The sequence below is a fragment of the Mycotypha africana genome (genome assembly GCF_025528875.1).
Source record: "Mycotypha africana strain NRRL 2978 chromosome Unknown BDF20scaffold_7, whole genome shotgun sequence".
NCBI classification, from domain to species: domain Eukaryota; kingdom Fungi; phylum Mucoromycota; class Mucoromycetes; order Mucorales; family Mycotyphaceae; genus Mycotypha; species Mycotypha africana.
This window is the reverse complement of record NW_026515731.1, coordinates 337,229-363,543: the sequence shown is the minus strand read 5'-3', so window position 1 is coordinate 363,543 and position 26,315 is coordinate 337,229. Positions and strand designations below refer to the sequence as shown.

General features: G+C 37.4%; 9 protein-coding genes and 2 non-coding genes across 11 annotated transcripts; 6 read left to right on the top strand and 5 right to left on the bottom strand.

Moving 5' to 3' along the window:
- Positions 1–83: 83 nt before the first annotated feature.
- Positions 84–2,478, bottom strand: BDF20DRAFT_914127 (uncharacterized protein; the record flags this gene model as incomplete). The annotated part of the gene is made up of 5 exons (XM_053084146.1): positions 84–1,138; positions 1,191–1,439; positions 1,512–1,799; positions 1,888–1,902; positions 2,001–2,478. 5 exons carry the CDS (start codon positions 2,476–2,478, stop codon positions 84–86), a joined length of 2,085 nt encoding a protein of 694 aa, XP_052934640.1.
- Positions 2,479–2,505: 27 nt separating this feature from the next.
- On the top strand, positions 2,506–4,315 carry BDF20DRAFT_877137 (uncharacterized protein). Its single transcript, XM_053081423.1, has 2 exons — positions 2,506–3,655; positions 3,729–4,315. Exons 1-2 carry the CDS (start codon positions 2,648–2,650, stop codon positions 3,954–3,956), a joined length of 1,236 nt encoding a protein of 411 aa, XP_052934639.1. The 5' UTR covers positions 2,506–2,647; the 3' UTR covers positions 3,957–4,315.
- A 409-nt stretch (positions 4,316–4,724) lies between these two features.
- BDF20DRAFT_877135 (uncharacterized protein) lies at positions 4,725–5,337 on the top strand (the record flags this gene model as incomplete). The annotated part of the gene is made up of 2 exons (XM_053081422.1): positions 4,725–4,960; positions 5,015–5,337. A coding segment is annotated over exon 2 (157 nt), but the record flags the coding sequence as incomplete, so codon positions are not given.
- A 545-nt stretch (positions 5,338–5,882) lies between these two features.
- BDF20DRAFT_t113 lies at positions 5,883–5,954 on the top strand. The gene has a single exon. It is a non-coding gene; the product is annotated as a tRNA-Glu (tRNA).
- Positions 5,955–8,754: 2,800 nt separating this feature from the next.
- On the top strand, positions 8,755–9,787 carry BDF20DRAFT_877133 (ubiquitin-conjugating enzyme E2 N). Its single transcript, XM_053081421.1, has 5 exons — positions 8,755–8,809; positions 8,898–9,012; positions 9,103–9,234; positions 9,313–9,453; positions 9,527–9,787. Exons 1-5 carry the CDS (start codon positions 8,783–8,785, stop codon positions 9,559–9,561), a joined length of 450 nt encoding a protein of 149 aa, XP_052934637.1. The 5' UTR covers positions 8,755–8,782; the 3' UTR covers positions 9,562–9,787.
- A 2,475-nt stretch (positions 9,788–12,262) lies between these two features.
- BDF20DRAFT_t109 lies at positions 12,263–12,344 on the bottom strand. Its single transcript has one exon. It is a non-coding gene; the product is annotated as a tRNA-Ser (tRNA).
- Positions 12,345–14,663: 2,319 nt separating this feature from the next.
- On the top strand, positions 14,664–15,393 carry BDF20DRAFT_836583 (hydrophobic surface binding protein A-domain-containing protein; the record flags this gene model as incomplete). Its single annotated transcript, XM_053078965.1, has 3 exons — positions 14,664–14,709; positions 14,797–14,900; positions 14,989–15,393. The coding sequence occupies 3 exons, from the start codon at positions 14,664–14,666 to the stop codon at positions 15,391–15,393; spliced, it is 555 nt and encodes a 184-aa protein (XP_052934636.1).
- Positions 15,394–16,420: 1,027 nt separating this feature from the next.
- Positions 16,421–17,595, bottom strand: BDF20DRAFT_877124 (uncharacterized protein). Its single transcript, XM_053081420.1, has 4 exons — positions 17,404–17,595; positions 17,234–17,322; positions 17,027–17,166; positions 16,421–16,957 (listed from the first exon to the last, which is right to left on the bottom strand). Exons 1-4 carry the CDS (start codon positions 17,497–17,499, stop codon positions 16,506–16,508), a joined length of 777 nt encoding a protein of 258 aa, XP_052934635.1. The 5' UTR covers positions 17,500–17,595; the 3' UTR covers positions 16,421–16,505.
- A 100-nt stretch (positions 17,596–17,695) lies between these two features.
- BDF20DRAFT_822092 (ferrous iron transporter B) lies at positions 17,696–18,518 on the bottom strand (the record flags this gene model as incomplete). The annotated part of the gene is made up of 4 exons (XM_053077664.1): positions 17,696–17,781; positions 17,866–18,177; positions 18,277–18,381; positions 18,458–18,518. 4 exons carry the CDS (start codon positions 18,516–18,518, stop codon positions 17,696–17,698), a joined length of 564 nt encoding a protein of 187 aa, XP_052934634.1.
- Positions 18,519–18,858: 340 nt separating this feature from the next.
- Positions 18,859–22,368, top strand: BDF20DRAFT_589080 (uncharacterized protein). Its single transcript, XM_053075821.1, has 6 exons — positions 18,859–19,399; positions 19,483–20,150; positions 20,252–20,472; positions 20,568–20,630; positions 20,706–20,803; positions 20,872–22,368. The coding sequence occupies exons 1-6, from the start codon at positions 19,332–19,334 to the stop codon at positions 21,992–21,994; spliced, it is 2,241 nt and encodes a 746-aa protein (XP_052934633.1). The 5' UTR covers positions 18,859–19,331; the 3' UTR covers positions 21,995–22,368.
- BDF20DRAFT_877111 (uncharacterized protein) lies at positions 22,004–23,966 on the bottom strand. The gene is made up of 2 exons (XM_053081419.1): positions 22,774–23,966; positions 22,004–22,710 (listed from the first exon to the last, which is right to left on the bottom strand). Exons 1-2 carry the CDS (start codon positions 23,831–23,833, stop codon positions 22,244–22,246), a joined length of 1,527 nt encoding a protein of 508 aa, XP_052934632.1. The 5' UTR covers positions 23,834–23,966; the 3' UTR covers positions 22,004–22,243.
- Between the last annotated feature and the right edge of the window lie 2,349 nt (positions 23,967–26,315).

Genomic DNA, 26,315 nt, shown 5'->3' with positions numbered 1-26,315 from the left:
ACATTAGTATGTTCAAAGAAAGAAAATTCAAAAAAATAGGGTATATTTTAGCTTCTTTACATAACAACTTAATAATCTAGTAACTAGAATACAGTGCCTAATGCTTCGAACCAGCTTACAATACTGGGATCATGCTGTACACATTCTCTAAATTCTCTAAAGCTGATGTAGCCCTCTCTTTCAGTTTGAATGTTAGCAAATGTGTTATCAACCATTTCATGAATAGCTCCTTGAGACATTGTTTCCATAATAGGGAATCTCTCTTTCCAGGCCTTCTTTTTACTCTGCTTCTCTAATTCACCTGAAGCATCCTGTTTGTTTTTGCTTTTTGACTTATTGTTAGTATTATCACTTTTTTGTTTTGGAGAAACCATGAAGAAGTGTTGACTATCAGCCCTCAGAGCACTGTCGGCTATTTCATTCAATTCGCTTTGAGAAACTGTAGAGAGTGCCCTCGCATGTTCCGCTTCTCTATTAGATTGTTGTAGAAAATGGTCTTCTTTTTCCGGATACCTTGATTTCTTAGAACGTCTTGGCCGCTTTGGCTGTTTCTTGAAATTGATGTGGTGGTGGTTGCAATGAACAGAAGAAGAAGAGGATGGATCCATGGGGTGTTGAATGGATGTAGTCGCTTCATCCTCGTCTTCTTGCTGCTCTTCATCACTGTCGCTATGACTACTGCTTGTATTTTCGAGATCATCACCATCACTATCATCACTAGTGACATCTGTACTAACTTGCTTTTCTTCCTCATCTTCGTCATCACTAGCACTTGAGTCATCACTGTCTTCACTACTACTGTCGTTCTCACTTCGACTACTATCATTTTCACTCTCACTTTCGCTACTACTGCTGCTACTACTGTCATGATCCGTAGTACTGCTCGTATCGCTTGATGGACGGTGTCTTCTTGTAATTGAACTGGAAGGCATGGCCACGTTGAATGCGGCGCTTACAGGTTGTGAGGCTGAAAATTCAAACGAATCCATCATTTCATCCTCCATGGCGCTCACAACATCTCGCACCAATTCCATGGATAAATAAAAGTAAGACTTGTACATTCTGTAAAGTTCATCCTTTGAGATATAACCGTCTCCGTCCAAATCATAGCCTTTGAAGGCATCTAGTCGTTGTTTTTCTAAGAGTAAGTAATTGTCGTCGTCCTTTAATATATTTAAAACTATTCTTACGTTCTATTTTTTCGTCAAAGTTTCCTTTACACAATACACTTAACCCTGCTACTAATTCATCAAAGGTAATGGTTCCGTCCCCATCTTGATCAAAAAATGCGAATATTCTCTCTGTAACTAAACTCTTTTCCAGGCCTAGAGGACCCAAGCATTGCCGGAATGTGTCCTGATCGATGCCTCCTCCATCTTTATCAACGGTAGATAAGGACTTATATTGCTCGTAAAGTGCCTCCAATTCTACTTGATCAACTAAGGGTGGTAAAGTCCATTCAGCAAGCGTATCAAAACCGTAAAGGAATACTACTCATCTGTACTACTCACAATGGGAACTCTGTTCTAACTTTTTATATCTTTCACTTGTTAATGTGTATGCTAGAGAAGATGAAGAGATTTTACTGCGATGTTTTCCTGGATATAAAGGTGATAGTAGAGCATTTCGAGGATTGGCTAAGGGCGGTATAGGAATCCTTATTTTGAGAAAAACATGAGTATTAATATGTGTCTTAGATCCTTCACACATTTCGCAGAGATCAAAATCGACACAGTTGGCACATTTGTATCGAACACCTCGTATAGGTGACATATTGCATTTGTTACAAGTGATACCACCTAGAGGAAAGTTTTGATGATTCGTAGTTGTGAGGAAGAATGGAAAAGGAGTGTACCGTTTTCATTTATCGATTTATTGAGTACTTACGGTGAATATAACCCTCTGAATAGATTGATCCCCAAGAACACAAATCAAAAAAGTTATATCAAGATTTTTGAATATTGAAAAGTGTGTTTTTCTCACTTTCTTTTCACCCTTACCCTTCATTGATTGATTTTCAGATATAGCATAAAGTAAATTGAGTAAGTTTTTATTGTCATCCTCGCTCCATTCTTTGAAGAGAGAAAGTATTCTTCCACTAACAAGCTCCTCCTCTGTATCAGATAAGAATAAGTCGTCAACGTTGGTGTTCGTGTTATTGTTATTGTTATTGTTATTGCTATTTGACGATGCACCTGCAGGTATGAGTTGCGATCGTCCTTGATCCTCATTTCTCGTTCTTCGACGAATAGATCGTGCTCGTCGCAATCGGGCTGCAGATCTACTGGTATTTCCAGTGACAGTGTTAGATCTACCTGTTGTTGATTCTGTTGCTGTAGCTGTTGACCGTGTTGTCCGTGTGTTGTTTGCGGATCGATTCCTTTTTTTGTTCTTATAATAGGATATGGCTGCAATAGTAGCTAGACCTGTTATTGCACCTGTCAAAAGCAATACGGCTTGAGATATGCGAGGAGCCATTGCTGTGTGAAATAAATTACTCAAGATAAAGAAATAAAAAAAAAAAAAAAAAAAAAATTATGCAAGCAACAATGTTCCTCTCTTATTGCTGGTGGAGAATAGAAAAATCGCACTAATGTAGCAAACAAAAACATTTTCCTCTTTTTCACAGTTTAGTAATTAATACAAAATGATCGGCCCATCGATCCCTCCGGATCGCTTGAAGAAAAAACAAAAAGAGGAAGAGAAAACTAGTGGTGATGAGATAGTTGTCGCTTTATCAGACGATGAAAACACTCAACCTTTGAGTACAGAAATTGGACCTCAAATACCGTCTCATCTACTTAATAGAACGGCAAACGAACAAAGTGGTGACAAGATAGAAATCAACAAACATGATACAGATGAGGATGAAAAAGCGCCCACAATGGAAGTGAAATCAGTTAGAAAGCCACAGACAGACAGTGCTGAAATCAACATTTCTGAAGAGGAGGATCTTGTTGGACCAGCTTTGGCTACTTCACCGCGTTCTACTACACCACCTCTTCCAGCTGCAGTGGATAATGTTGTAAATGCAAATCCTGATGACTTTGCCCCTGTTTTGCCACCTGAACTACTGGAAGAACGCCGCCAGCGTCAACAACATCAGTCTGAAACAGCAACAGTAACAAATACAGGTGGTGCACGACGACGAGGTCCGATAGGACCTGCATTACCGCCTGGTCCTTTACCTTTACCTTTGTCCACACAAATGCAACCTAGTGAAAGTGACGATGATGACCTGGTAGGGCCTGTTTTACCTTCCACTTCTGAATATGATCCGCAAGAAGCTTCAAAATTATCGGCTATTCAAGCGATTGAACAACGAGCAAGACAAAGTAAAGAAGCCATGGAAAAGAAAGAACAAGATATCCAGAAAGTGGAAAGACCAGAATGGATGCTGGTGCCTCCTGAAGTCGACTACCTGAAAAATGCCAACTCTTCAAGATCGAGGGGCTTTGCTTCGGGCAGTAGTAGTACAATGTCAGCAGCAGAACGTGATTCAACCGCCTGGACAGAAACACCCGCTGAAAGAGAACACCGTTTAGCTGAGGAACAAAGAACAGGTGTCAAGCGCAAAGCTGGTGCATCGGTTCATTCTCAAGCACCACCGTCGCAATTAGATGAGGTTAAAAGAAGACAAGTAGAAGAAATTAACGTAGGCTTTTTTTTTGTCTCTGAGAAGCTATCTCTTTACACGAATTAAGCTTTATGTTTCTTCCTATTCGTAGATGCAAACTAGGCCTATGTCATTATTGGAAATGCATCAACAGAATAGAAAGAAAAAGAAGAAGTCTAAACTGACAGATGAAGAAGATGTAACAAAACGAGGATTTGACCGTGATAAAGACTTATTAGCGCCTCGACAAATGGATACAAAGCAGAAAAAAGAATTCCTAAAACAGACAGCACAAATGGGAAGAAATTTTGGTTATGGAAGCAGAGGCTCCTTCTTATAGATTTGATACAGACTTTCCCGCCGCCTTGAAAACAACAGATGATTAACTAAAATCAGTGGTGACAGCGAAAGTATCGACTGATCATATCCTTCAAGTTGCATTTTAGCGAGCAGGCTGTAAAGAAGAGATTGTACGGCATGCTTGGCTTTTATAACATAATCACAGATTTGTCTCTGTAATTATTGAGACAAAATAGAGGAAGGGTTTCGGACTGGTGCAAATAAAATCGAAAATTATGGAGGAGACAACTATATCAACACCTTTTTTATTTGTTCCAAAACATTACAAAGTTAAGTCGGGCTATCAGAGAATCAACAGTTTGAGGAGTTCTACTTCTGTATTATACAAAAAAAAAAAAAAAAACAAAAAATAATGTACTTAAGCTGAGTGAGGATGTTCAAAATAAAACAAAAAATTCAAACAGTAAATGAATGCAATGTGTAAAGGTTATCATACGCATATTCCCTCATGTATAGGTATTTGAAGCCGCTTGCGAACTGAGGCGTAATATTCCATAATCGAATATGGGAAACTTTTCGACAGAAGCTCTTCACTGCCAGCTTTCTCTGAGCAGTCAATCTGTACTGAGACCAATCTGTTCATAGAAACTCGGTCTAAAAGCTACCATAGGAAGAAGAGAATATTCATAAAAGCGTCAGCCATAATAATTGAGGCGCAAGCAAAATACAATCATTTTGGCTCTGATCCTTGCTTATATATCTTGGTTCACCTTGTTCATGCCAACATTGCTATCATTCTAGTAGCGATTATAGATATTCATCCAAGAATCTAGCATTTCATCCTCTTCTTCTTCTTCTTCTTCTTCAGATGACATGGAAACATTTGAAAAGTGCACTAAACTCATACTATTTCAATTGACATTTCTTCAGTCGTGTCTCTGGGCTGCTACTCATTTACTTCAGTATTGGTGGTTCTACCACTAACAAATGCACCCGAGGGTAAATAGTGGTAAAATGTGGTAGGATCTATATGGCTACTCTGAACTTCTCGTACTCAGATATTGTTCCACCACCGACGAAAAAAAGCTGAATGCTTACAAAATTTGATTTTTAAGACTGTAAGGAACTGGTTATCTTTTTATGTTGATTGTCAACATGCAAGAACGAGAGTGTGATCTTGCCATTCATAACGGCTTGATCCGAATCGGCAAATATACACAGTGAATTGTAGCTTTTAAGAGGTAACTCGACATAATATGTCTAAAAAAAAAATCATAGATAAGTCATACATCAGGAAAAAGGTCTCGTTTTATTCAAAAAAGTTGAATACCATGATCATCACTATTGAAGTATCTGTGATATTCTTAGATATCAGGAGTTATAATTTAGTAAGTTTTAAATGTAGAGTTATAATTTAGTAAGTTTTAAATGTAGAGACTGAGTGAGTCAGCGAGACCGAACAATAGTTCTTGGATGATTTTATTTTGGTTTAGAAATTGAATGGTCTTTCATATGAATGCGAGGTTAAACTGAGCTTATAGTGGAATTAGGAAAGTAGTAGTGACAACCGAGTATCATACTTCGAGCTCAGGATCTTATGTTGTTACCAACTTTTCATACTTTATTTATCGAATTTGTGCTACGAAAAAATATATAATATATGGAAATAATAAAAGTTTTTAACTTCACTTCTTGAATGAGACAGTAGAAAGAGCAAAGAGAATAAGAGAGGAGTGGTGGGCGGGAACAACAAAGATCCTTTCGCTCTCGTATAATAAGTACAATACTTCATTGCATTCGTATTAAAGTACTTTATACGCTTTCTTAATTATATTTGCACACCTTATTCTCTCTATCAACTCCGATTCTTAAGATACCCAATCGTCATTATGAGCTACTTCTAATCACGTGACTGAATTCTAATTCGTACTACGACAATTATTTACCATTACAGTAAAATATATCATCCTCAATGGTCCAGTAGCTAGGATCTGTCGCTTTCACCGACATGGCCGGGGTTCGATTCCCCGTTGGGGAATTTTTCTTTTTTTTGTTATATTACGCACATTATGAGGTGCGTTTGACGGTTCCTACCACTGTTGTGCCTACGAGGATAGCTTCTTTAATTAGGTTCTTATTTTCTTATTTTATTACTACGATCCTGGTTTTGTTTTAAGAAAGGGAAAAAGTTCGCCCTTTAGCTTCATTTTATATTACTTGTCTTTTATACTTTATATTGTTACATAAGGTTACTAATTAGTATCACCTATTTTGAGGCACGACACCACATCCTCGGCTTTGAGTCAGCACCTGCGTATCAAGGAATTAGTATTTATGTTGTAGCTGCTCATATTTGCTCTTTATAGCGTTATCAATTACTTCAACTCTCTGATCTATAGCTTTTGCTTTCTTTTTGTTGAATAAATTGTACCTGCATTTTGTCATGTCCCGATCACTGTCTACGGTATCGAAACACTTAATTAATTCAAACACAGCATAAACGGCTGTCAACTTAGAGTTGAATCGTCGATTAAGCAATTGTTCACAAGTCAAACTGGTATCAGATCCATAACAGTGTAAGAACACTCCTTCACTAATCTCTCGTTAGATCCATTAGTACTCATTAGTTGTAACTACATCTTCCTAACATCCTCTATAAGCTCAGCTAATTCTCTGAAAAATATATAAAGCCTTCATGTTCTCAAAATTGAAATAAAAATTATCTGACTTTTTCGGTCTCGTTCTATCTTGGTCTATAAAAATCTTAAGAATATCTCACATTTAAATAAAAAAGAAAAAAGAAACTTAGTAAGCTGTTGTCGACCGTCGAGCTCAATGAGCAATGTAAGGAGTGAACTTTATATCTAAATTTATAACTAAAACGAAGGAAGGGAACCATTATTATAACTGTGATCTACTGTACTAGAAGATATATTGGGTGTTTCGTACAATGACTATCTCTAAGATATATTTTATCTTGCAGGTACAACGCTTAGTTCAACTTCCACTTCGTTGTTGGCAGCATTTGAAAATGGTTCTGGTTAGAATATCTCCAGAAAAGTATATTAACGCTTATTAGTTTATGTTACGCTTACAAGTTCTTTGAAAAATCACGGTCTATAACTATTGGTAATGTAGCTGTCCACAGATAATGCAGTTCAACGACCATTTGTCATCTGGAGATCACGCTCAGCGGTGTAAAGCATCTGAAAGATACGGACCAAACGCATTGCCGGGGTTTGTTCATGTCATAATGCTTTTCCAGTTCGTTTGCATTTTCTCTCTTCCATATATGTAGGATTGATCTATAAATCCGTCATATACCCTTTGTCGCTATTTTTAATGAAATGACAGTCCGATAAACAAAAAAAGGGATTTAGAAGACCTTTGGTTTTTACAACTACTACATAAAGTTCTTACATGTTAGTGCCGTTTACTGGAGTGGACTCCTAGTACATAATAGCATTGCAATTTAGCTTCCTTAATTTTTGTGTCTTCCTGGCAAGTTTGACAAATAGGATGACGGATCGGCTACGTTAGCCTATTCTTTTTCTCCAAAATATAAAAAAAAAAAGCATACAGTACACAAATCCGCGTCAATTAACAAGAAGATAGACTGATATCATCTGCTACATCAGTAAGAAACCCTTCAAGAGGTTTTTCGAAAAATAAATTGAAAAGGGATAGAAATGTTTGTCGATTGAACATCACCTGGCAGGTATACAGAGGTCATAAATTTCGAAATTTAGATACAGCTGGACAGGATGACTATACGACTTTACTCTCTTACGAAGCTCAAAACATGCATGGCTATAACCTCGTTTTTCAATATCTTTTCGACATAACTTGACTAGTCATTGGATTTTATAGTGTTAAATGCTATTCAATGTGATGTAGTAGGTAATAAATTTGATTTGGTTGCTGAACAAAGACAAGTAATGAAATAAGAAGGGATGGTATTAGATAACAGTGGAATCTCCCTTTTGTCGGAATGTCGGCTAAGAATAACAAAACAATAATAATGCATTGCGAGAAAGTACAGTCGGTTCAATCAATTAGTATCTTAATGTAAATTTCTCACTGTATTGAACTGTACAATAGCAATTTTTTCGAGCAATTGATTGGTAACTTTGAAAAGCAAATAGACCTTCATTTGAAAGAAAAAAATAAAATAATAAAAAAGGATGCGAGCTGATGTAATAGTATTTGATGTAAAACGCACAATGCAAATCATTATAAACTAGCTTTGCCGTGAGACAGTCATATATGCTAGTAATAATAAGATTAATGAACAGAAACTATCTTTTTATTGTCTATGTGCGAAGACAATGCTGGCGTCTGCATTCAACGGTTGTGTTAGTGCGTAATGATTTATCAGCGATAGTCTACCCTATTGGGAATGTCTACCTCCAAAAGAATTTATTATGATAGGAGAAACAATTTATGGATCAGTATATTATTATCCATTCATAGGCTTTCGGGAGCAGTTTTAACTGAAAGAGTTGAAACATTTTTCTATTCTGATCTTCAGCTCTTCACCGGTTAAAGCAGTTCCTGAAGGAACAGATCAATGTACCTGAGTCCACTTTAGCACTAGAATCTCACTACTTTATGATTTTCACTACAACTCTCCTTCTTGGAAAAAGGAAAGCTTTAGAAACTTGACTATATGCAATATTTTGGAAAGAAGTTAAAATTCATTAAAGTAGAGTTTGAATACGAATGCTGGAATAAAAAAGATCGTAGAAGAGCTCGAACAGGAGAAACGGTAATCAGTTGCGGACTATCAAACAATTCATTATCCATTTTTCTGAACAGCAACCATTTTCTTTCAATTGTTTTCACCTTTGTTGGTAAAAATATAAAATGGCTCTTCCAAAAAGAATTGTGAAGGTAACTGGAAGGACTTACCGATGATTCACTTCGAAAATAGCCCTTTTAGGGCCTAACATGTTTATCTCTTTCTTTTGTGCAATTTTAGGAGACTGAACGTTTGTTAGCTGATCCTGCACCTGGAATTAGTGCTACACCACATGAGGAAAACTTACGTTACTTCGATGTCATTATTGCTGGCCCAAGCCAGTCTCCTTTTGAAGGTTGGAACTATAAAGCACAGCTATGAGCAGTTACTCTCTTCCGTCACTCATTTGCTAATCATTTTGCCCTCTTGGACATCGTATACTTAGGCGGCGTTTTCCGGTTAGAGTTATTTTTACCCGAGGATTACCCAATGGGACCACCCAAAGTTCGTTTCTTAACCAAGATTTACCATCCCAATATTGATAAACTAGGTCGTATTTGCTTAGATATTCTTAAAGGTAAAGGAAAAGACAAAATGAAAGTTGATTATTGTTACGAAGTATCACTGATATTTGACCTGTAACGATATGTAATAGATAAATGGTCTCCTGCTTTACAAATTCGTACTGTTCTGCTTTCCATACAAGCACTACTATCAGCACCTAATCCTGACGACCCTTTGGCTAATGACGTTGCTTCTCATTGGAAGGAAGATGAAAAAGGCGCCATTGAACAAGGTAACAAAAATATTGAGTAAGCTAACGATGTGAATTTATTAATCATCATGGTATCTTATACTGTTATTCATAGCTCGTCAATGGACTGCAATGTATGCTCATGCCTAGGATCGGAAGGATATGTAAAAAAAGAGAGTAGAGCTATGCTACAGTACTATAGCTATGTAAAAAACATACAAGAAACCATCAACTTAACAATATAACAGCCATTAAGCACAATAAAAAACTATAAAATATTCGCAGGACGTACTTAAAGGAAGTGGTTGTAAATTACCACCTTCTGAACTTCGATATAGCAGCTGCAAGATTCTGTACCAAAAGAATAGGATAGGCATATTAAGCGATCAGGATGTATCATTATAACAAATACGGTGAGTTAGCTCTTACAATTAACAGTGCAACTGACACTTAGGAATCATATACGTCCTCATTTTTGTTGAGTTTGAGCCTTCGTTAGTTATTTGTTTACATTCATTCCGCGAAAGTGAGGCTCTATATTAGACTAATTCATCATTGTTAGTGTTAGCGGTTGCTTTTTTTTTGTTTTTATTCTTTTTGTTATATTGTTGTTGATTTTTAGAAAAAAAAAAAGAGCATATTTCTCAGTCTATTTTCAGACCTAGTATCATTGAGTTGGCTTAAAACAGCTAGTAATTAGTTGTTCATAGGCATTAAAACCATTTTCAAAAGTTTGTCCTGCAAGAAATGATTTTGAGGGAAATCTGTAGCTCTCCATTGACGCTGCGGATGACTAGCTTTTTCACAACGAAAACGAATAATTTTCTATACGAGAAGATATTTCTCATATGATCGGCTTCGCGATAATAATAACAAGTGGGCTAAACATCCTTATAGCTGTCAAGAACAGTCTTATCTCAAGCTTTAAAATAGAGCACCTGGTGAAGGTTTTGATACTGTGATTCATTATCAGTAGCTCCACTGTCTAAAATACAAAACACATCGCCTTCTTCAAGAAAGTTGTGATTCAAACATTGTCTATTCTGGAGTATACGCCCTTAGTTAAACAGAGGTTCCTTAAATCCCATCATCGGGTTGTCAGCCTTATCGCTTACTGATATAGTGAAACTTATATGACTATCATTGATAACTGCGGTCTTTCTTTCCTACGGTATAACCGTTTAATGGATACCATCTTTGGTAAAAGCAGAATTAAAGGTCTGCTCGAGCAATCGCACGTACTCCTTGTGAAAGCACGCATTCAGTCACCTCCGCTTGTTCCAATAAAGTTCCAACTCAAGGATTTTTTTGTTACGTGACTAAAAGGAGGAGATACTTTAGTTTTAATGCTATTGATTTATCCGTTGCAATAGCAAAGTATTAAACGAGCTTAAAAGATACCGTTTTATTAAATGAGAAGAGCGTTGTTATTTTATAATGATTTGTCTTAGATCATAGTGGTTATGTCTCAGTTTTCTTTAAAGAGTGGATTAGTTAAAACATTGATGTGGATACATCAGCTATCAAAGGTTATAAATGATAATCTGGCCTTATTTTTAGCGATGAGGTTAGTAGATATGTGTAAGGAACCATGTCTCCATCGGCAGGGCTCTGCAGCAACCCATATAATATTACCTCATCCGTGGTTTACAATATTCAGTGATTCTAACTGCTTTCTTCGAATTTATATATATAATTACAGCATATGCTTTTCAAACAAATTTGTTTAACTCGCGTTCTATTTACCTATTCCCACCTACTCGTCCATCTGCACCTTACATATTATCTAATAAAAGTGCTTCTTGTTGTCATTGCCGTAACTTATACTTCTGGTAATTATAGAACCAACGTCTTATCCTAATCGCCCGTCTCGTGTTTAGTTTCAATAAACAACCCAAACTTACTTTAACCTCATTGCAATTCTCTTTTGTATAAATTCAGGTTACAATTTTATTATTTGATATAAATTCAAGGGGCGTTGCATAAATCGTTAAGTAGTTAAATATGAGGAAAGAAAAAATAAGGTAGTCTAGCTTACAAATAGTATAAGAATTTTCAGCAAGGCAACTAGCCTGTGTCTTGCTGCGATAGAGATTCTGTGTAATGACTGTGAGCTGTGACAGATATGATGAAGACCAATTAACAGAACAAGACTGTGGGGTTGGCGTTATTAACGTCTCTGAAGATAAGTTACAGCTACAGAAAGATAGTACTCAACATGATAACGTTTATTAAACAGATGTACAGGAAAATAATGTGAGGGCAAGAAAGAACAGGATAAAAACACTGAGGTTGCTTTAACTTCAGAGGTGGGCTATATATATATATTTAAAGATGTGAAACCTCTTTAATGATTGTATTCGCCTGGGAGGCATGATAACATTCTGCAATTTGTAGAGCGATCTTTAAATAACTGAGGACTGAAGCTGTTGTAAAGCGTTGTCAGTACACCAAGCTTCGACATTAATGATCGTATACCAGTGATATCTCCATAGAGTTTCCATTACACTGCATTTCTATTGTATAGTTCACCGTGAATATATTATCGTTTGGTAATTTCAGATTGAGCAAAACATGCCATACTTCTTCAAGAGATCGTAATTCATGAGAGAGAGAGAGAGAGCTGTGACAAAGCGGCTGACCAAAAATAACATTTTATGCGGCAGGCAATCACAAAGTGAAAGACACCCTCGATGGAGACGATGTAGAGATGATTGCGTGCTGAGAGAATCACGTAACAACAGACGACATTTTTTTTTTTTGTTTATACAGACGACAATATGCGTCATGAAGAGTATTCGAAAACACATTTCGTCTACACGCACTGTATAAAACAATAAAGAAAAAATAACGTCGCCTGCAGGATTTGAACCTGCGCACGCAGAGCGTATGAGATTTCTAGTCTCACTCCTTAACCACTCGGACAAAGCGACTATATATTTTGTTGTTATTATGTTTCTAGGATAGAGAAAATTTAAAATAAATTTCACGTGATAGTTCCGGTAGCGTGGTCCGGAATGCATTCTATTTGGTTAGTCGTTGTGGAACATCTTTCAGTCTACCTGTGTTGCAAGTGAATCATTTCAAGCTCTCGAAGGTTATGCCAATGAAATGTAGCTAGTCCAGCACATAATCACTCACTTCCTTTATGAATAATGTGGAGGTACTTTTTCTATGCCATAGTGTATACATATAATTTAAGCGACAGGAATAAGTAAAAGTTTGTGCTTAGTGTGATGTCCTCTGTAATTACCTAGGCCAAACATATGTAATTATTCACCTAAACAACACTACATGTATTCTCCTATCTGCCCATATTTATTTACAAGGCCTCAGACATGCCTTTTCTCTAAACAAATTACTTATTTGAAAAGATGTAAAAGAGACCCAAAAATTAAGTCGAAATAAAGACATTCAACATCTTTTTACAGTCTCACTATTTAATTTAGTCCACTATAATCCTAATTGATAAGATTTACACATAGGATTGTTTGCGCATACTTTAATAATAGGCAACACTTTATAGAACTCAAATACCCGTACTGTATCTAGTCAAAGTACTTACCTATGTAGACTGTGTTTACATAGTGTATGAATGTATTAAAAGTGGTGGAAATGAGCATTAGAAATCTAATGGAATAGTTCGGATACACGCATAGCGCAGCGTAAAAGTCAATAATTTCGATAGTTATTAAACCTCTTTCCCGTTTTTGAAACTCTTACAGAAAAGTGCTTGTAACGCTTACAGAGGATAAAATTATCTTCAAAAGTCGCTCAGTTACTAGAAGTATCAGTGATCAAAAGTGCACAACACCAGAGCAAAAAATGCTGTCGACATTTTTCACAAGCTCTGTGTAAACCGAGCGATGAGATGAGATACTGTTTAAGGCACATTTTGTCTTTGATGATGGTCAGAAAACTTTCTCGTGTTATTGTTCTAAACATACTATATTTGCTTGTCATAACAGGCCTGTTGAATTACCGAAAATTATCGGGCTATACAATGCTGATCTCACGTTGAATTGCCTTTGAAGAGAGGCATTGTTGTGTTACAATCAAGGAAAGGAATGTTGGTACAGCATAGTGTTATTCCTTGTTGAAATCTTATGGGTTGGACACGTGTATACCAGAGTCCTTGAGGGAAAAAAAAGGGTACTCGGACTGGAGGGCGTCAAAGTAAATATTCATTCAGACAATTCACCGTTTTCAACGCCGTAGAGATATAAAACATATTATTAAGAGGGCATTTGCCTAGAACGTTTTAAAAGATATTGAGAAACATAGAATAATAGAATTGGTAAAAAAGAAAAAATGCTAGTGTGGCCCACCCTTACGTAGTCGTACTGATTACTTATAAAGTGATAGGGTGCTTGAACTTGGTCTGTAATTCAATGGAGATCACACGAATATCTGAAGCTAGGTATACAAACAATATAGCTTTCAGTGCGAGTACGGAACACATTCCTTCATGGTAACAGAGAAACTTCTTTTATTATAACAGTTTAAAGATATGGCAAAGTTTCCAAATAGACTTTATTCAGTTAGGCATAATAATAATCATTAATAATTGGAAAGTTATACCAACATTTTGTGATACCTCGATCACTCCTCTCATGTATACAAACAGATTGTTGTCCTATACAAAACGAGATCAATCTAAATGAAGCTGTCTGTTAATGTATTAGGAACAATTCGAATTGACCGGACTGCTGTACATTGTTGAGCAAATGCCACTGAATGCTTTACTTCATTGTGTATTAAAAAAAATTAAAGCAAATTACTTGACATCTAACCGGCTACTATACTCTCGCACTATTATTTTTCAATTATATTCTTCTTTTTCCAAGATACATCCTCTATAGTATAAACTCTGACGTCGTATGGAATTCCTCAGTTAGACTCTATCAACAGCCCGTGCATTTCATGCAGTATGTTCCATGTAATGCTGTGCGACAGAGTACAAGCATTTTGATACCCTCTTTTCGAAACGCGTTGTACTTTTCTTCGATTGTGTTGCTCTATCCCTTACGAACCCATATTACTTTCTCATGGAATAAATCAACTACTCAACAATAGCCGTTTAACAATGTTGGTAAGAAAAATGCTCGCACGCGTACCATAACGTTCACACATTAGCAATAGTAAACGGAAGAGGTCTGACAGAGAAACATATAAATAGAACGAGTTTTTGCGAGTAAATTTTTTTTTCTTTACTTCAGTTTCCACCAAACTAAATAGACTAATACTTCAATATGCGTTCTTTCACCTTCGTCGCTCTTGCTGCTCTTGCTCTTGGAGGTAAGTTTGTCAATTTACGGGTACAAGTGACAAGTGACGTGCTGCAAATTGTTATATTAACTTTATATCATCCTAAACTATCTATAGCTAATGCTGCCACTGTTAACAAGAGAGCCATCTCTACTCCCGTACAAACTTGTATAAATGATATCATTGCCGTTTCTAACCAACTTGATATCGTTACTGCCGATGTAAGTCTTTCATATACATTTTATAATAACTTTAATGATTAATAGAAACATTATTTTGATAACCAAAACCAATACATCAATATCATAGGTTAACGCCTTCACTAGTTCTGCAGGTTACTCAGGCGCTATTGCCATCCACACTAAGGAACAAGTTCTCGAAACCAAGTTGAAGCAAGCTGGTACTGATTGCTGTGCCGTCTCAGGTACTGTTACCGACGAAGAAGCCCAAGCTGTCCTTGCCGTTGTTAGCGATCTTGTTCCTGATGTAACTGCTGCTCTTGCTTCTATTGTCTCCAAGAAGTCTCAATTTGATGCCATCCTTTTGGCTACTACTCTTGTCAAGAATGATATCAAGAATTTGGATAGTCAAACTAACACCTTAGACACCTGTCTTCTTGCCAAGACTCCTTCTGCTTACAAAACTCAAGCCAATGGTTTAGTTACTCAAATCAGTAATGCCTTTGCCAGTGCTAAGTCTGCTTATGGTATCTAAGCAACCACTGCAAATATTTTTGTCTCGCGGCATTCTTTTTCTGCTTAATGGTTTTTTTCTACTAGTGACCATCTTTATTATCGAATCCTTTAACCCTATTTTAGCTAACAATTATTGAAGTCAACACAGCCATTCTCTTTTATTATTCTTAATAAAACAGTATAGCTATTGTATGATAGAAATGATGGATTAGGGTGATCAATGAGAAATATATTTGTGCTATATAATTTTGAAAGACGAGGAAAGTAATTAGAGCTTTTGTAACATGTCTTTCTCCTGACGGATATCATATGGCTTTTAGATAATGGCATAATGGTGTAAATTACCAAGGTCTGCTGAAGGAAAAGATAAAATTTACAGAAGCTCAAAGGCCGTTCAATTTTGGTAGCATTTTCTGATACCCTTCTCACATTTTTGTTTAATTTAATGGATGATGTGAATGCCAGTAGAACTAGATTCACCACCTGATGGTTACTCATTCCTCCGGAGATGTTCCATTGTTATCTGTTATAATATTTATGCTCTTCATATTTTGGTAAAGTTGTTCAATAGAACCGCCCTCTTACTTCTATCATTCACGCTGTTTTCACTGCTCACTTAATCGTGCTTATCTTTTGTGGCGCCTTGTACCTCTTCTTTTTCTTTCCCGTTTCCATCGTCATCTGCCTCATTATCTGCTGCTTTAATAGCCAAAAATCCATTCTTACGCTGAAACCGTGCCACCATTTCACTAATCAGTGCTATTGTATCACTTCCAAGGTCATAGTATTGGTTCGTTTTTATAGGATCAAACATCCCCAAATGCGCTTTGATTTCGTTAGAGGCCATAGAATGAACAGGAACGAACAAGTGAGCAATATCTTCGGGAGGAAGTCTGATAAATGTCTTCGGCTTGAAATTTCTGTCTACTTTGTTCAGCTACAAACAGATGCCAGTATTATTAAGCAATCAAAGGAGTTTATATGAATGCTGATGGGCCATAACAAATCATACCTCAACATAAAAGCATCGAAATAGAATATCAGGAATATCTAACAATTTCCTCACTCTAACGTTTGATAAAAATAGTGTAAGAATTCTGTCAGTGGCGAAAAAGTATTTGTCGAGTAATGTTACCTTGCATCTAGTTTCTTTAAATCTGTCAAATGGCTTACAAACGTTAAATGATCGAACGCATCCGTCACGGTTGCTTGAATCTTCTCTCTTGCCATATAAGCAGCTGCTCCTACAGCTACTGTACCAACGACTCCGGCAATAACACCCCATTTTTTCGCGGGACTTCCAGTTAATAGGGCTTTTCCTGTCTTACTGGCAGATGATGCTCCAGCTGTAATTGCTTTTGTTGTCGCTGCCTTCGTTGCGCTGGTAGCCGTCACTGTAGCAGCAGCAGCAGTACTGATTAAACTTCGAAAACCCATAACACCCTCGGCACCGTAACGAGCCTTCTCAGTTATGAAATTTTGACTGATAGAGAAAAAGGGTGTATCGTAAGCAATCATGCCGATAATATTGGCACCAGACAATTGCTCTTCGTTCTTATAAAACTTCAAAATAGTTTCCGCTGCTATAGTGTATGCAGTGATGTTTCAGCCAATTTTACTAGAACCCTTGATATTATCTAATTAACACTTACAGACGATGCCACCCATTGAGTGGCCTAATAAAACAATCAAAATTTTTCCTTTACTGTTCAATTTATCCATATATTTTTGTAGTTCAGTAACTTGATCTGTAAGCCAACTTGAAAAGTTCTCGACAGCTATATTTAGGTCTCTGTTATAACACCATCAGTTTAATTGCTACAGATTGGAATACTTCAACTCTGTTAGGTAAAATTTACCCAGCTGTTTTATATTGTGGATAGATAATCGCATTAACATCCGCTTTTACTGTATTCGTCAAAATTGTTTGAATTCTAGCTGGAAAGTCCTGGATCGTTCGCATAAAATAAAATTTAGTCCTTCAGTCCGTAAAGCAGAAGCTTCGTTGTTAAATAAGAAGTGATCCAACCTTAAAGCTAGTATCACCTCCTTTGAAACCATGAATGAATATAAGTAATAATCTGTCCAAGTAATCTGAGGTTGTAGTATTAATATCTTCAGTCATACTGTTGTGCTTGTCTAATAATCCACTGATAAAGGTAGAAGAAAGGGCAAAAGGCCAATAAAATAATTTGTTGTAATAAAGATAAAAGATAAAAAAAACAAGCTTTCTGTTTCTAAATTTATTTATTTTTTTATTTATTTTTTTTCAATTGACATATATGGAATTTGTTGGCTTTTTGGACGCTTCATACTACAATTTAAGATATGATGCATCCACCCTTTTCTTCAGCAGGAGGCTTATTCGCTTTTTCGATTTGTGCGATAAGTAGATCAAATATTTTTGCTGGCATTGGCATGAATAAGTAAATATATTAGTCCAGCATTCTCGTATCACGTCTTCTTTACTAGAACTACTACTGATACTTACAGACATTTTCATCATGCTTGGCTGAAGTCTCAATAGTAGGGCATTGCCATTGCTGAGCCAACTCTTTCCCTTCTTCTATTGATACTTGTCTTTGAATATTTAAATCTGATTTATTTCCAACCAATACACAAGGTACATTTTCTAAGCCTGTGAAGTCCAGAATTTTATCTCTGATGATTTTCACCATATCAAAGCTTGAACGAGAAGCAATCGAGTAAACTAATACATAACCATTCATACTGGTAGCATGATGTGCTGACAAAATTGAGTATTCATCTTGGCCTGCTGTATCCATAATTTCCACACTATACTCTGTTACATAGTAAGTAAATGTATGGTTAGCCGATTGAAAGGTTGTGATGCCCGATGTTCGCAAAGTTTTCTCCTTTTATCTCTTTCTTTTTCTTTTACCATTTCCACGGTATTTGATAGTCTTTGTAAATGTATTTTCAATAGTGGGATAATAGCTATCTACAAAGTGATTTTCACAGAACTGAATGACAAGGGAGGATTTACCTAAAACCTTTGATTGTTCGTAAAAATAACTCAACTAATATTGTCAATCCTTTGTAAAATGTAGATCATCCTTTACCAACAGCACGTGCTCCAAGTACTGCAATTCTTCTAGTTTTTGGTGGATTTGTGCTAGACATCTCTTTTTATTTATATACAAGAAGAGAATGAAATATTGTATATTATTTTGTAAAATACAAAAAAGAGTAGCGAAAAAGTCTACACGGGCTGTTTCAGAAAGCAGTAGTAATAGGCTTCATTGATTCAGCAGAAAAAGCAGAACAATAACTGACGCAAACTCAGCACCCATTTTTTGCATGACTGCAGTAATTTTGTTTTTTTTTCCCCTACCAATGTTACAGGATAAAGTAGTAGAACAGCGAGCTTCCCTTCACTAAACTGTCGCACAGGAGAGCTCAAAATACAATAATAGCTCTAGTTAGACTGTGACCATGAACAATAATAAAGTGATAATGCTAAAAATCCTCACTCTAACCGATGAAATTACACGAGTACGAACGAGTAAGCAAAAAGCAAAGAATATCACTAATTCTGAAAATTCAAGATTACATTAGAAAAAACCATTAGCTGAAGGAGACCTTTTGATAACTGCAAGTATGCTTTCGATGTATCATCACTTGTCATTAAGTCTAACCCAATTTGATTTATTCTATGCTATTAGTTGTAACAATGGATTTTGCATAGTCCAACCAGTTTTCCGTAGGGTTGTGATAATAGGGCTCGTTCGTTGACATTCATCATTTATATCATTTATTTTGGTAATAAGAGTTTACCCACTGCGAATGTTGTACCAGTTAATTACTATTGTTTGAGTATATATCGTTCAAATGGTGTGCACTAAACGTCGCCAAAACCATTCAAGAATGTGCGTATAGTGATTGAAAGAAGCATGAAAGAAGTACATACGACCTTAATTTAGGAAATTAAAGCTTATGCTGCCATTTCAGAAAAGGCCGTTCTCACCTCACCCGCGTGATACAAGTTTAAATACGATTTCAAGGTACAAAAAAAAAAAAAAAAAACTAAAAATTAAAAAGAACACGTTTTTATTTATTCTTGCTTTGTCCTTTATTCACTTCTCAGATACTTAATCATGGAATTCACGCCAGACGGTATTGTAGACAGATCGTTTAATGATCCCTTCCGTTTCCGTATTGCACCTGAATTAGCCTTCACGACAGGTCAACTTGAGGCCCTACAAGCCATTCTCGATACCTTTATCGCCCCTCTTCCTCAGCATGAAGAAGATGCTCTTGTTCAAAAGTTCCGTCATACTCACACCGAGGAGGAGGTACGTGCATTCTGCCGGCTCTCCAGTTCGTCACTTCAGACTCTTGATTCAGTCAAGGCATTTATTCATCGTACCGTTATCCCAGAAAAACGCCAAGATTTCATATGGATACTCTCTTTGCTGTCCTCGAAAGCTGGCACGTTTGCTCTCACTGGCCATTTCCAAACCTTTAAAGACCTATCTATTGAGGATCGTGAAAAAGTTTTTCTGTCTTGGAAGGATTCATTTTTATCGCCGTTGAGATTATTGTACAAAACTTTTCATTCATTAGCTTGCCATCCAGCCTATGCAACCCATGCGAAAGTGTTGGGTGATGCTATGCATTATAACAGATATATTGATAAAGCACGAAAGCAGGTTTACACTGATTTGCCAGAAAGATTTCCAATGTTGCAGCCTGAAGATTTGAAGGAGAATATGGAATATGACGTGATTATCGTTGGTAGTGGTGCTGGTGGAGGTAAAGAGAAGAGTGAAGAACAATCTTTCAATAGCTTGTGTTTATAAATTCTGAGTATCTTTGTTTATAATCGTACTCACGTTGTATGATTTCGTATGTAGGTGTGGTGGCTAGCCAGTTAGCTCAGGCAGGAAAATCGGTTCTTGTCATTGAAAAAGGTTCCTACTATCATGAAAGTGAGTTCATCCCAGAAGAATCTGCTGCTTTCCAAAACTTATATGAAAATGGTGGGTTCTCTGTAAGTTATGAAGGTGCCATTTCCAACCTAGCAGGAAGTGTGTTTGGTGGTGGCACTACCGTTAATTGGAGTGCTTGCTTAAAGGTAAACGGCTTTTATGGCAGTTGAACTTGACTCATTTACATACCGAAAGAAAAAATCAGGCATCAAAAGCTTAATATGTTTCGATAAACCATTAGCTTCAGCATTTCGTACGCGAAGAATGGGCAAAGCAAGGCTTGTCTTATTTTAATTCACCAACAGTAAGTAACAAAAGAACGTTCTGACGTGGGGGTAATGATTTTTTATAAGAGAAAAGTAACCAAAGGATTATTCAGTTTGCAAAAGACCTGGATCGCGTTTTTGAAGTGATAGGAGCGTCAACAGAAAACATTGTTCACAATGGCTCCAATCAAGTATTGATAGACGGATGCAGGTAAATTCAAGCGAAAGTCTAAAGACGAGCAGTTTATGATTTATGCACCTCATACATTTTTTTTAAAGAGCTCTTGGTTACCCAGTAGCAGATATCGCGCAAAACACCTCAGGTAAACCACACACTTGTGAGTTTTGTTTCACCGGTTGTCGTGCTGGTATAAAGAATGGTACTATGAATTCTTGGCTTCGTAACGCTTATAATCACGGTGCTCAGTTTCTTGTTCAAACGAAAGCCAATCGCATCGTAACCGAAAAAATAGGTGAAGTAAGAAGAGCAGTAGGTATAGAATGCTTCGCTCATTACAATCGAGACAAAACGATTTACATCCGTGCTCGTGAACAAGTCATTGTGTCTGCTGGCTCATTACAGTCACCAGGTCTCTTGTTACGTAGCGGCCTTACTAACCCACATATCGGACATCATCTGCATTTACATCCTTGTTCCATTACTTTCGGCTTCTTTGATGGTCGAAAGAAGGAAGTTAATACGTTTCAAGGCTCCATTATGACAGCTGTTAGCGGAGTAGCTGAAGATGTTGATCACGAAGGCTACGGTGCCAAATTAGAGGTTCCTTGTTTGCATCCCGGTAGTTATTCGACTGTACTGCCATGGCGCGGTGCAGCAGCGCACAAAGAACTTATGCTGAAATATAGTTACTGCGCTCCTATCTTGATTTTGAGTCGCGATAAAGATTCTGTGGGTCGCGTTCGATATGACGAGAACGATAATGTAATGGTAGATTTTAACTTGTCAAACCATGACCGCCGATCCATATTAGCCGGTATCGAAAAATCATTGAATGTATTGGTGGCAGCAGGTGCACGTGAACTGCATACAGGCCAGTTTGGTGTACAGCCTTTTGTGTTTAGAGAGGAAGAAGAATCACGCGTCGATAATCATAGGTTTATCTCCTGGAAGCAGAAGGTATTGAAGTACGGATTGCCACCTAACGGAGCAGGGATTTTCAGTGCTCATCAGATGGGCAGTAATCGTATGGGCATATCACCGAAAGTGTCTGCTGTGAAGCCTACAGGTGAGACTTGGGAAGTGAAAGATTTATATGTCGCTGACGCTTCTGTATTCCCGACTTCTTCTGGTGTCAACCCTATGGTAACAACTGAAGCTATTGCGTTGCATATAGCAGACTGTATCATTAGCAAGCAAAATAACAATAGTGCTAGGCTCTAAGAAACCTCTTTAATTGATATATGTTCAGTTTTCTGTTTTATTAAGATTATTATCAAAGTAATTAAAGATATGGTCCAATTTCAAAATCGCTTTTTCAGGCTTTTTACTACGTATGTGTAACAATAGAAATATCGTAAGTAAGCTATTAGACAATATACTTAAGGAGGATACTGTGCAGAGAGAAAGAGTTCCGTTGAGTGATTAAGTTAGGCAGCTAGAAAAGTCATTTCGAATATGTTGATTGGATATTTATTGTTTGATCTTTTTTGGTTCATTATTTTCATCTATAGATGTTGGTGAACGTTGTCTTTTAGTGGCTGCCGTTGACAGTGATGCAGACTCAGCAGTGCTACCGTTATTATTGGCAGGTGGGGGAACATAGGAGCTACGGTGACGTCCCAACTTTGGTGGAATTTTCCAAAAATATTGTTTATCTTTCAACGTACACTTACGAGCACTACGACCTACTTGTGTATAGGTAGCACGACGCCATTCAACGGGATCTAGTTCGCTATTATAGTAATATAAGTTCTCAACAGGTGTGCCATCAGCGGCTTTACCCTTACGTTGAATTTCACCAAAGAAGGGTTTTTCTTTAAGTACTTTGCGAATGCGTTCAATCCAGACTTCGCGAGAATGCTCAGCGTAAACAGGATGAGCTTTAAGAATACGAGAACAAATATCACTTATTGGCATGGAAGAAGTGCGGGAGAAAACTAAAAGAATACTCTAGGTTAGCAACGTATGTTACTCATTACAGAGACGACGTAGCTTCTTACCTAATGCATCAATGATAACTTCGGAATAGTCCTCTTTTTTCTCTTCACCGTGAGCAGGATTATTACTGTCTTTCAGAATTGCGTTATTCTCAGCGTTTTTAGCATCTTTTGCTTTCTTTCCTTTCTTCATTTCAGGTGAAGGTTCTTCTTTTATGGCTTTTACTGTCTCTTCTTCTTTTCTATCTGATTTTTTTTCTGTTTGTTCAGTTGTCTCGTCATCGTTGGACGGCAACTCAATCAATTCAGTGGTTTCCTTAACTAAATGTACGACCTCTTGATTCATTTTTTCTGATTTGGGCGCACTGTTAATGCTCTCATCAGGGTGGGTGGCAATTACTTCATTTTGGTGTGTTGCAGGCTCTTCAACTATCTTTTCTGATTCTTCTGCAGGCTTTTCATCAGCTAACTTGATTTCTTTGTTTTCTTTTACTTGTTCTTCTTCCCCAACTGCTGCAGTCTGTTGTTCAGGCTCGGGAGATAGCTCTTTAGCAACGGCTGCTACTGTATTGATATTCATTCTTTCATTTCCGATATTTGCTTGTTGGTGTTGCTGTTCTTTAGCTGTAGGTAAAGGAAGGGGCGCAATGGGCTCTCTAAACTGAATTTGGTCACCCAGTACATCAATTATACTATGATTTTCTAAACGTACAACTGCATGTTGCTCGTATGCGACATCATCCACACAAGCACCGTTTAATCCTATTACTGTGAGTTCAAATTGTTGCTTTGTTTTATTGTAATCGATAGAAATATGAGTTCGGCTAATGTTTCGGTTACGGCGGCCAATTTTGATGGTGTTCGCACCGCCACGGCCAAGGGTTATAGCCTTTTCATATGAGCCCACTACAATAACAAATTTATGCGGATTTTGATGTCGGAAAGTTCGGCGATGAGCTTGTTCGTCATATAGGGAAGATGAGTACAATTGCGATGTGGGTTGGAAATCATCAGAGTTTAGCACAACACAATCTTCAGTGTTATAATCAGGGCTAGCTGGACGGTGCTGGTCAGTCTGCGTATTTAACCAAAGTTGGTTGTTGGTATTCTCAAGCTCGTTCATTTAAGCCACTAACTGGAAAAAAATGATGGAGCGAGTTATTGTAACTTAGTTACAAGAAGAAAAACTTGAAGAAAAAAAAAGGGGGAAAAGAGAAGAAAAACAATTTTTCTCGCTGAAGAAGAGCTGTGAAAACACCACCCTTTTCTGCCATGAGCTGAAAAGAAATCTTCGTGTAAAAGAAGCGCGTTGTCCCAGATTTGAAATACCGCTTACCAAGAATCAATTTAACTACAGTCTTCCGCTCTACCAACTGAGCTAAGGCCGGATTGTTGCTTACCAAGAATCTTTTTTCAGTGCAAAAAAGAAAAATACTTGATTTTCAGACCTTTTCCCAAAACAAATTAGACGTTCTCTTTTCAAAATTGGAATAATGCTCTGTCTAGCTCAGACAAGTTCTCTATTCAAACATCTGCTCTACTGACGCACTTCAGACAGATCGAGTAGCCATGAAAGCATAATCATAAAAGTTTGATTATGGCATACGATGGATTATGCCATAATGTGTAGTGAGTCGGAGCGGGCCTCGACCAAGACTGGGACAAAGTAGGCATACGTGCTAAGCAGTGTCATGGAAAGTTGGATGATGAGGGCAGTATGATAATGAACTTCTACACAGCAAGCTGGCAGCGTACGGATCGAACCTAAGTTTTCATATAAAGAGACTGACTGCTTCTTTTACTCGCGATGTTGAACGCGTAAATGAGATAATGCTTCATAATGTGTTGTCGAAGGAAAGCTATGAAGATCATTTTCGTGTTTGAATCCTTTCACATCTCTCTTCCTGTTTTCTTTCATTTCTTGACCTCGTAAATACTGCTATCCTTTACTTGCATATACAAGAGTATTATCATAAATAAAATCGAATTAGTGAAAGTAAAGCGCACAAAGAAAGAGAACCCATTTGGTAAGCATGTATTAAGGAATACGTTTTCGGCGCACAATTGTACTAGCAACATTATTACACAATCAAAACATGTCAAGTGCAAAGACTGTAATGCATCCGGGCATTATAATAAGGACTACTACAGATGCAAGTTTTATAAAGCCGTAACCGCTGATGATGGTAACCTGAAATTTTCTATTCACACACACAAGCCAGTACACTAACAGCTCATTCTTACACATAGTTGGTAGCTCTGGCAAGAAGAGAAAACAGAGTGACAAGGTCAAGGCTGACAAAAAAGCTGCTAAAACGAAGAGAGAAGCATCACAAGCTGTAAAGTGCATCAGCTGTAAAGAAGAAGGTCATACCAGCTCCCGTTCGCCAGATTGTCCCAATCACACTCAATCGAAGCAGGAATTCATCTCGTCTGTCCTAGGCAGTGACTCTACCACGTTTACTAGGAAACTTCCTGTTAGTCGTGCCGTATTACCTGAGTATCGTGAGAAGTTTATAAAAAAAAGTCATTTCGTGCTGCAATGGCATTAGGGCTATAATGTTCCGTTGTCAGCTATTTGTCGATGCTTATCTCGTCCATAATAAGAAAATTGGCTTTCTTCAAGAGTCTTTACACAGCAATTCTGGGACTCGATTGGACAACTGGTTACAGGCAAAAATGACACTCATAAGACAGCAGTAAACGACAGCATCAAGACTTTTTCTGAAAACAGCAATAAGTTCACCAAAGGCTATAGTCAGTGTCTTACAGAAGCTGCCAAGGAGACAAGTGTTGCATACACTAAATCTATTGTTGAACTCTTTGAGGAACGGATGCTGAAATACTTGATCTACAAGCTTCAAAATTTGTTCGTTGTAAGGCCAACTTTCATCATCATCGTTGACACTACCTGCTCTTGCAGCACAAAGTGTCTTTGGAGATGGCATGTTTGGCAAAGATAACGTGAAATTGAAGGGTCTCCGTTGTGACGTTGTTGGTGTCTTGTTCCGTGCGCTGAAAAGAAGAGAAGCAGCCGGCGATCTGTTAGTGCTGATGATTGACGAATTCAAGACGTCGAAGATTTGCTACCGCTGCCACAGTGAGGAATTGCATGGTTTGAATGATGTTCCCGGCCATAGTATACTAGCCTGTAAAAGCTGCGGCATACTATGGAACCGGGACATCAATGCCTGTAAAAACATGATGTCAATAGGTACTACGGTTTGGAGTGGGAACGGTAGACCCGAAGTATTCTCAAGGAAGAAGATCGCCACCGCCACCGTCTCGTCTACCGCTTACACGTAACATCACTGGAACGAAACCAGCTGATTTTTACAGGTAAGAATGGTAAACTTGTATTTCATATCTTTGTAAAAACTGTCCAACATGTATGTTTCAATGGTCTACTCTGTATACAGCATTTTGTCTAAACGCAATTTTATTTCGTCCAAATATAAAATTAATAAACTGTACCAAGGTTAAGGTCTTCCTACACATCCGATCAAAAACCCCTCCCAAATACAAAACTGGCATTTTCTATGGCCAGTACTTTGTCACATTTTGTTTGAACTCGACTCCTTACACCACTCTCGAGAGCCGCCTAC

What these genes read in the sequence shown, in the direction of transcription:
- BDF20DRAFT_877124 (XM_053081420.1), bottom strand. Translation starts at nt 17,499, where the DNA reads ATGACTGAAGATATTAATACTACAACCTCAGATTACTTGGACAGATTA. An exon ending in CCACAATATAAAACAGCTGG is followed by an intron (nt 17,167 to 17,233) that starts GTAAATTTTACC and finishes GTGTTATAACAG; the next exon opens with AGACCTAAATATAGCTGTCG. An exon ending in CTCAATGGGTGGCATCGTCT is followed by an intron (nt 16,958 to 17,026) that starts GTAAGTGTTAAT and finishes CATACACTATAG; the next exon opens with CAGCGGAAACTATTTTGAAG.
- BDF20DRAFT_589080 (XM_053075821.1), top strand. Translation starts at nt 19,332, where the DNA reads ATGCTGCCATTTCAGAAAAGGCCGTTCTCACCTCACCCGCGTGATACA. An exon ending in ATTGGAGTGCTTGCTTAAAG is followed by an intron (nt 20,473 to 20,567) that starts GTAAACGGCTTT and finishes ATAAACCATTAG; the next exon opens with CTTCAGCATTTCGTACGCGA. An exon ending in GTATTGATAGACGGATGCAG is followed by an intron (nt 20,804 to 20,871) that starts GTAAATTCAAGC and finishes TTTTTTTTAAAG; the next exon opens with AGCTCTTGGTTACCCAGTAG.
- BDF20DRAFT_877111 (XM_053081419.1), bottom strand. Translation starts at nt 23,833, where the DNA reads ATGAACGAGCTTGAGAATACCAACAACCAACTTTGGTTAAATACGCAG. An exon ending in AGTTATCATTGATGCATTAG is followed by an intron (nt 22,711 to 22,773) that starts GTAAGAAGCTAC and finishes GTATTCTTTTAG; the next exon opens with TTTTCTCCCGCACTTCTTCC.
- BDF20DRAFT_877137 (XM_053081423.1), top strand. Translation starts at nt 2,648, where the DNA reads ATGATCGGCCCATCGATCCCTCCGGATCGCTTGAAGAAAAAACAAAAA. An exon ending in GACAAGTAGAAGAAATTAAC is followed by an intron (nt 3,656 to 3,728) that starts GTAGGCTTTTTT and finishes TCCTATTCGTAG; the next exon opens with ATGCAAACTAGGCCTATGTC.
- BDF20DRAFT_877133 (XM_053081421.1), top strand. Translation starts at nt 8,783, where the DNA reads ATGGCTCTTCCAAAAAGAATTGTGAAG. An exon ending in TTGCTTAGATATTCTTAAAG is followed by an intron (nt 9,235 to 9,312) that starts GTAAAGGAAAAG and finishes GATATGTAATAG; the next exon opens with ATAAATGGTCTCCTGCTTTA. An exon ending in AAAAGGCGCCATTGAACAAG is followed by an intron (nt 9,454 to 9,526) that starts GTAACAAAAATA and finishes TGTTATTCATAG; the next exon opens with CTCGTCAATGGACTGCAATG.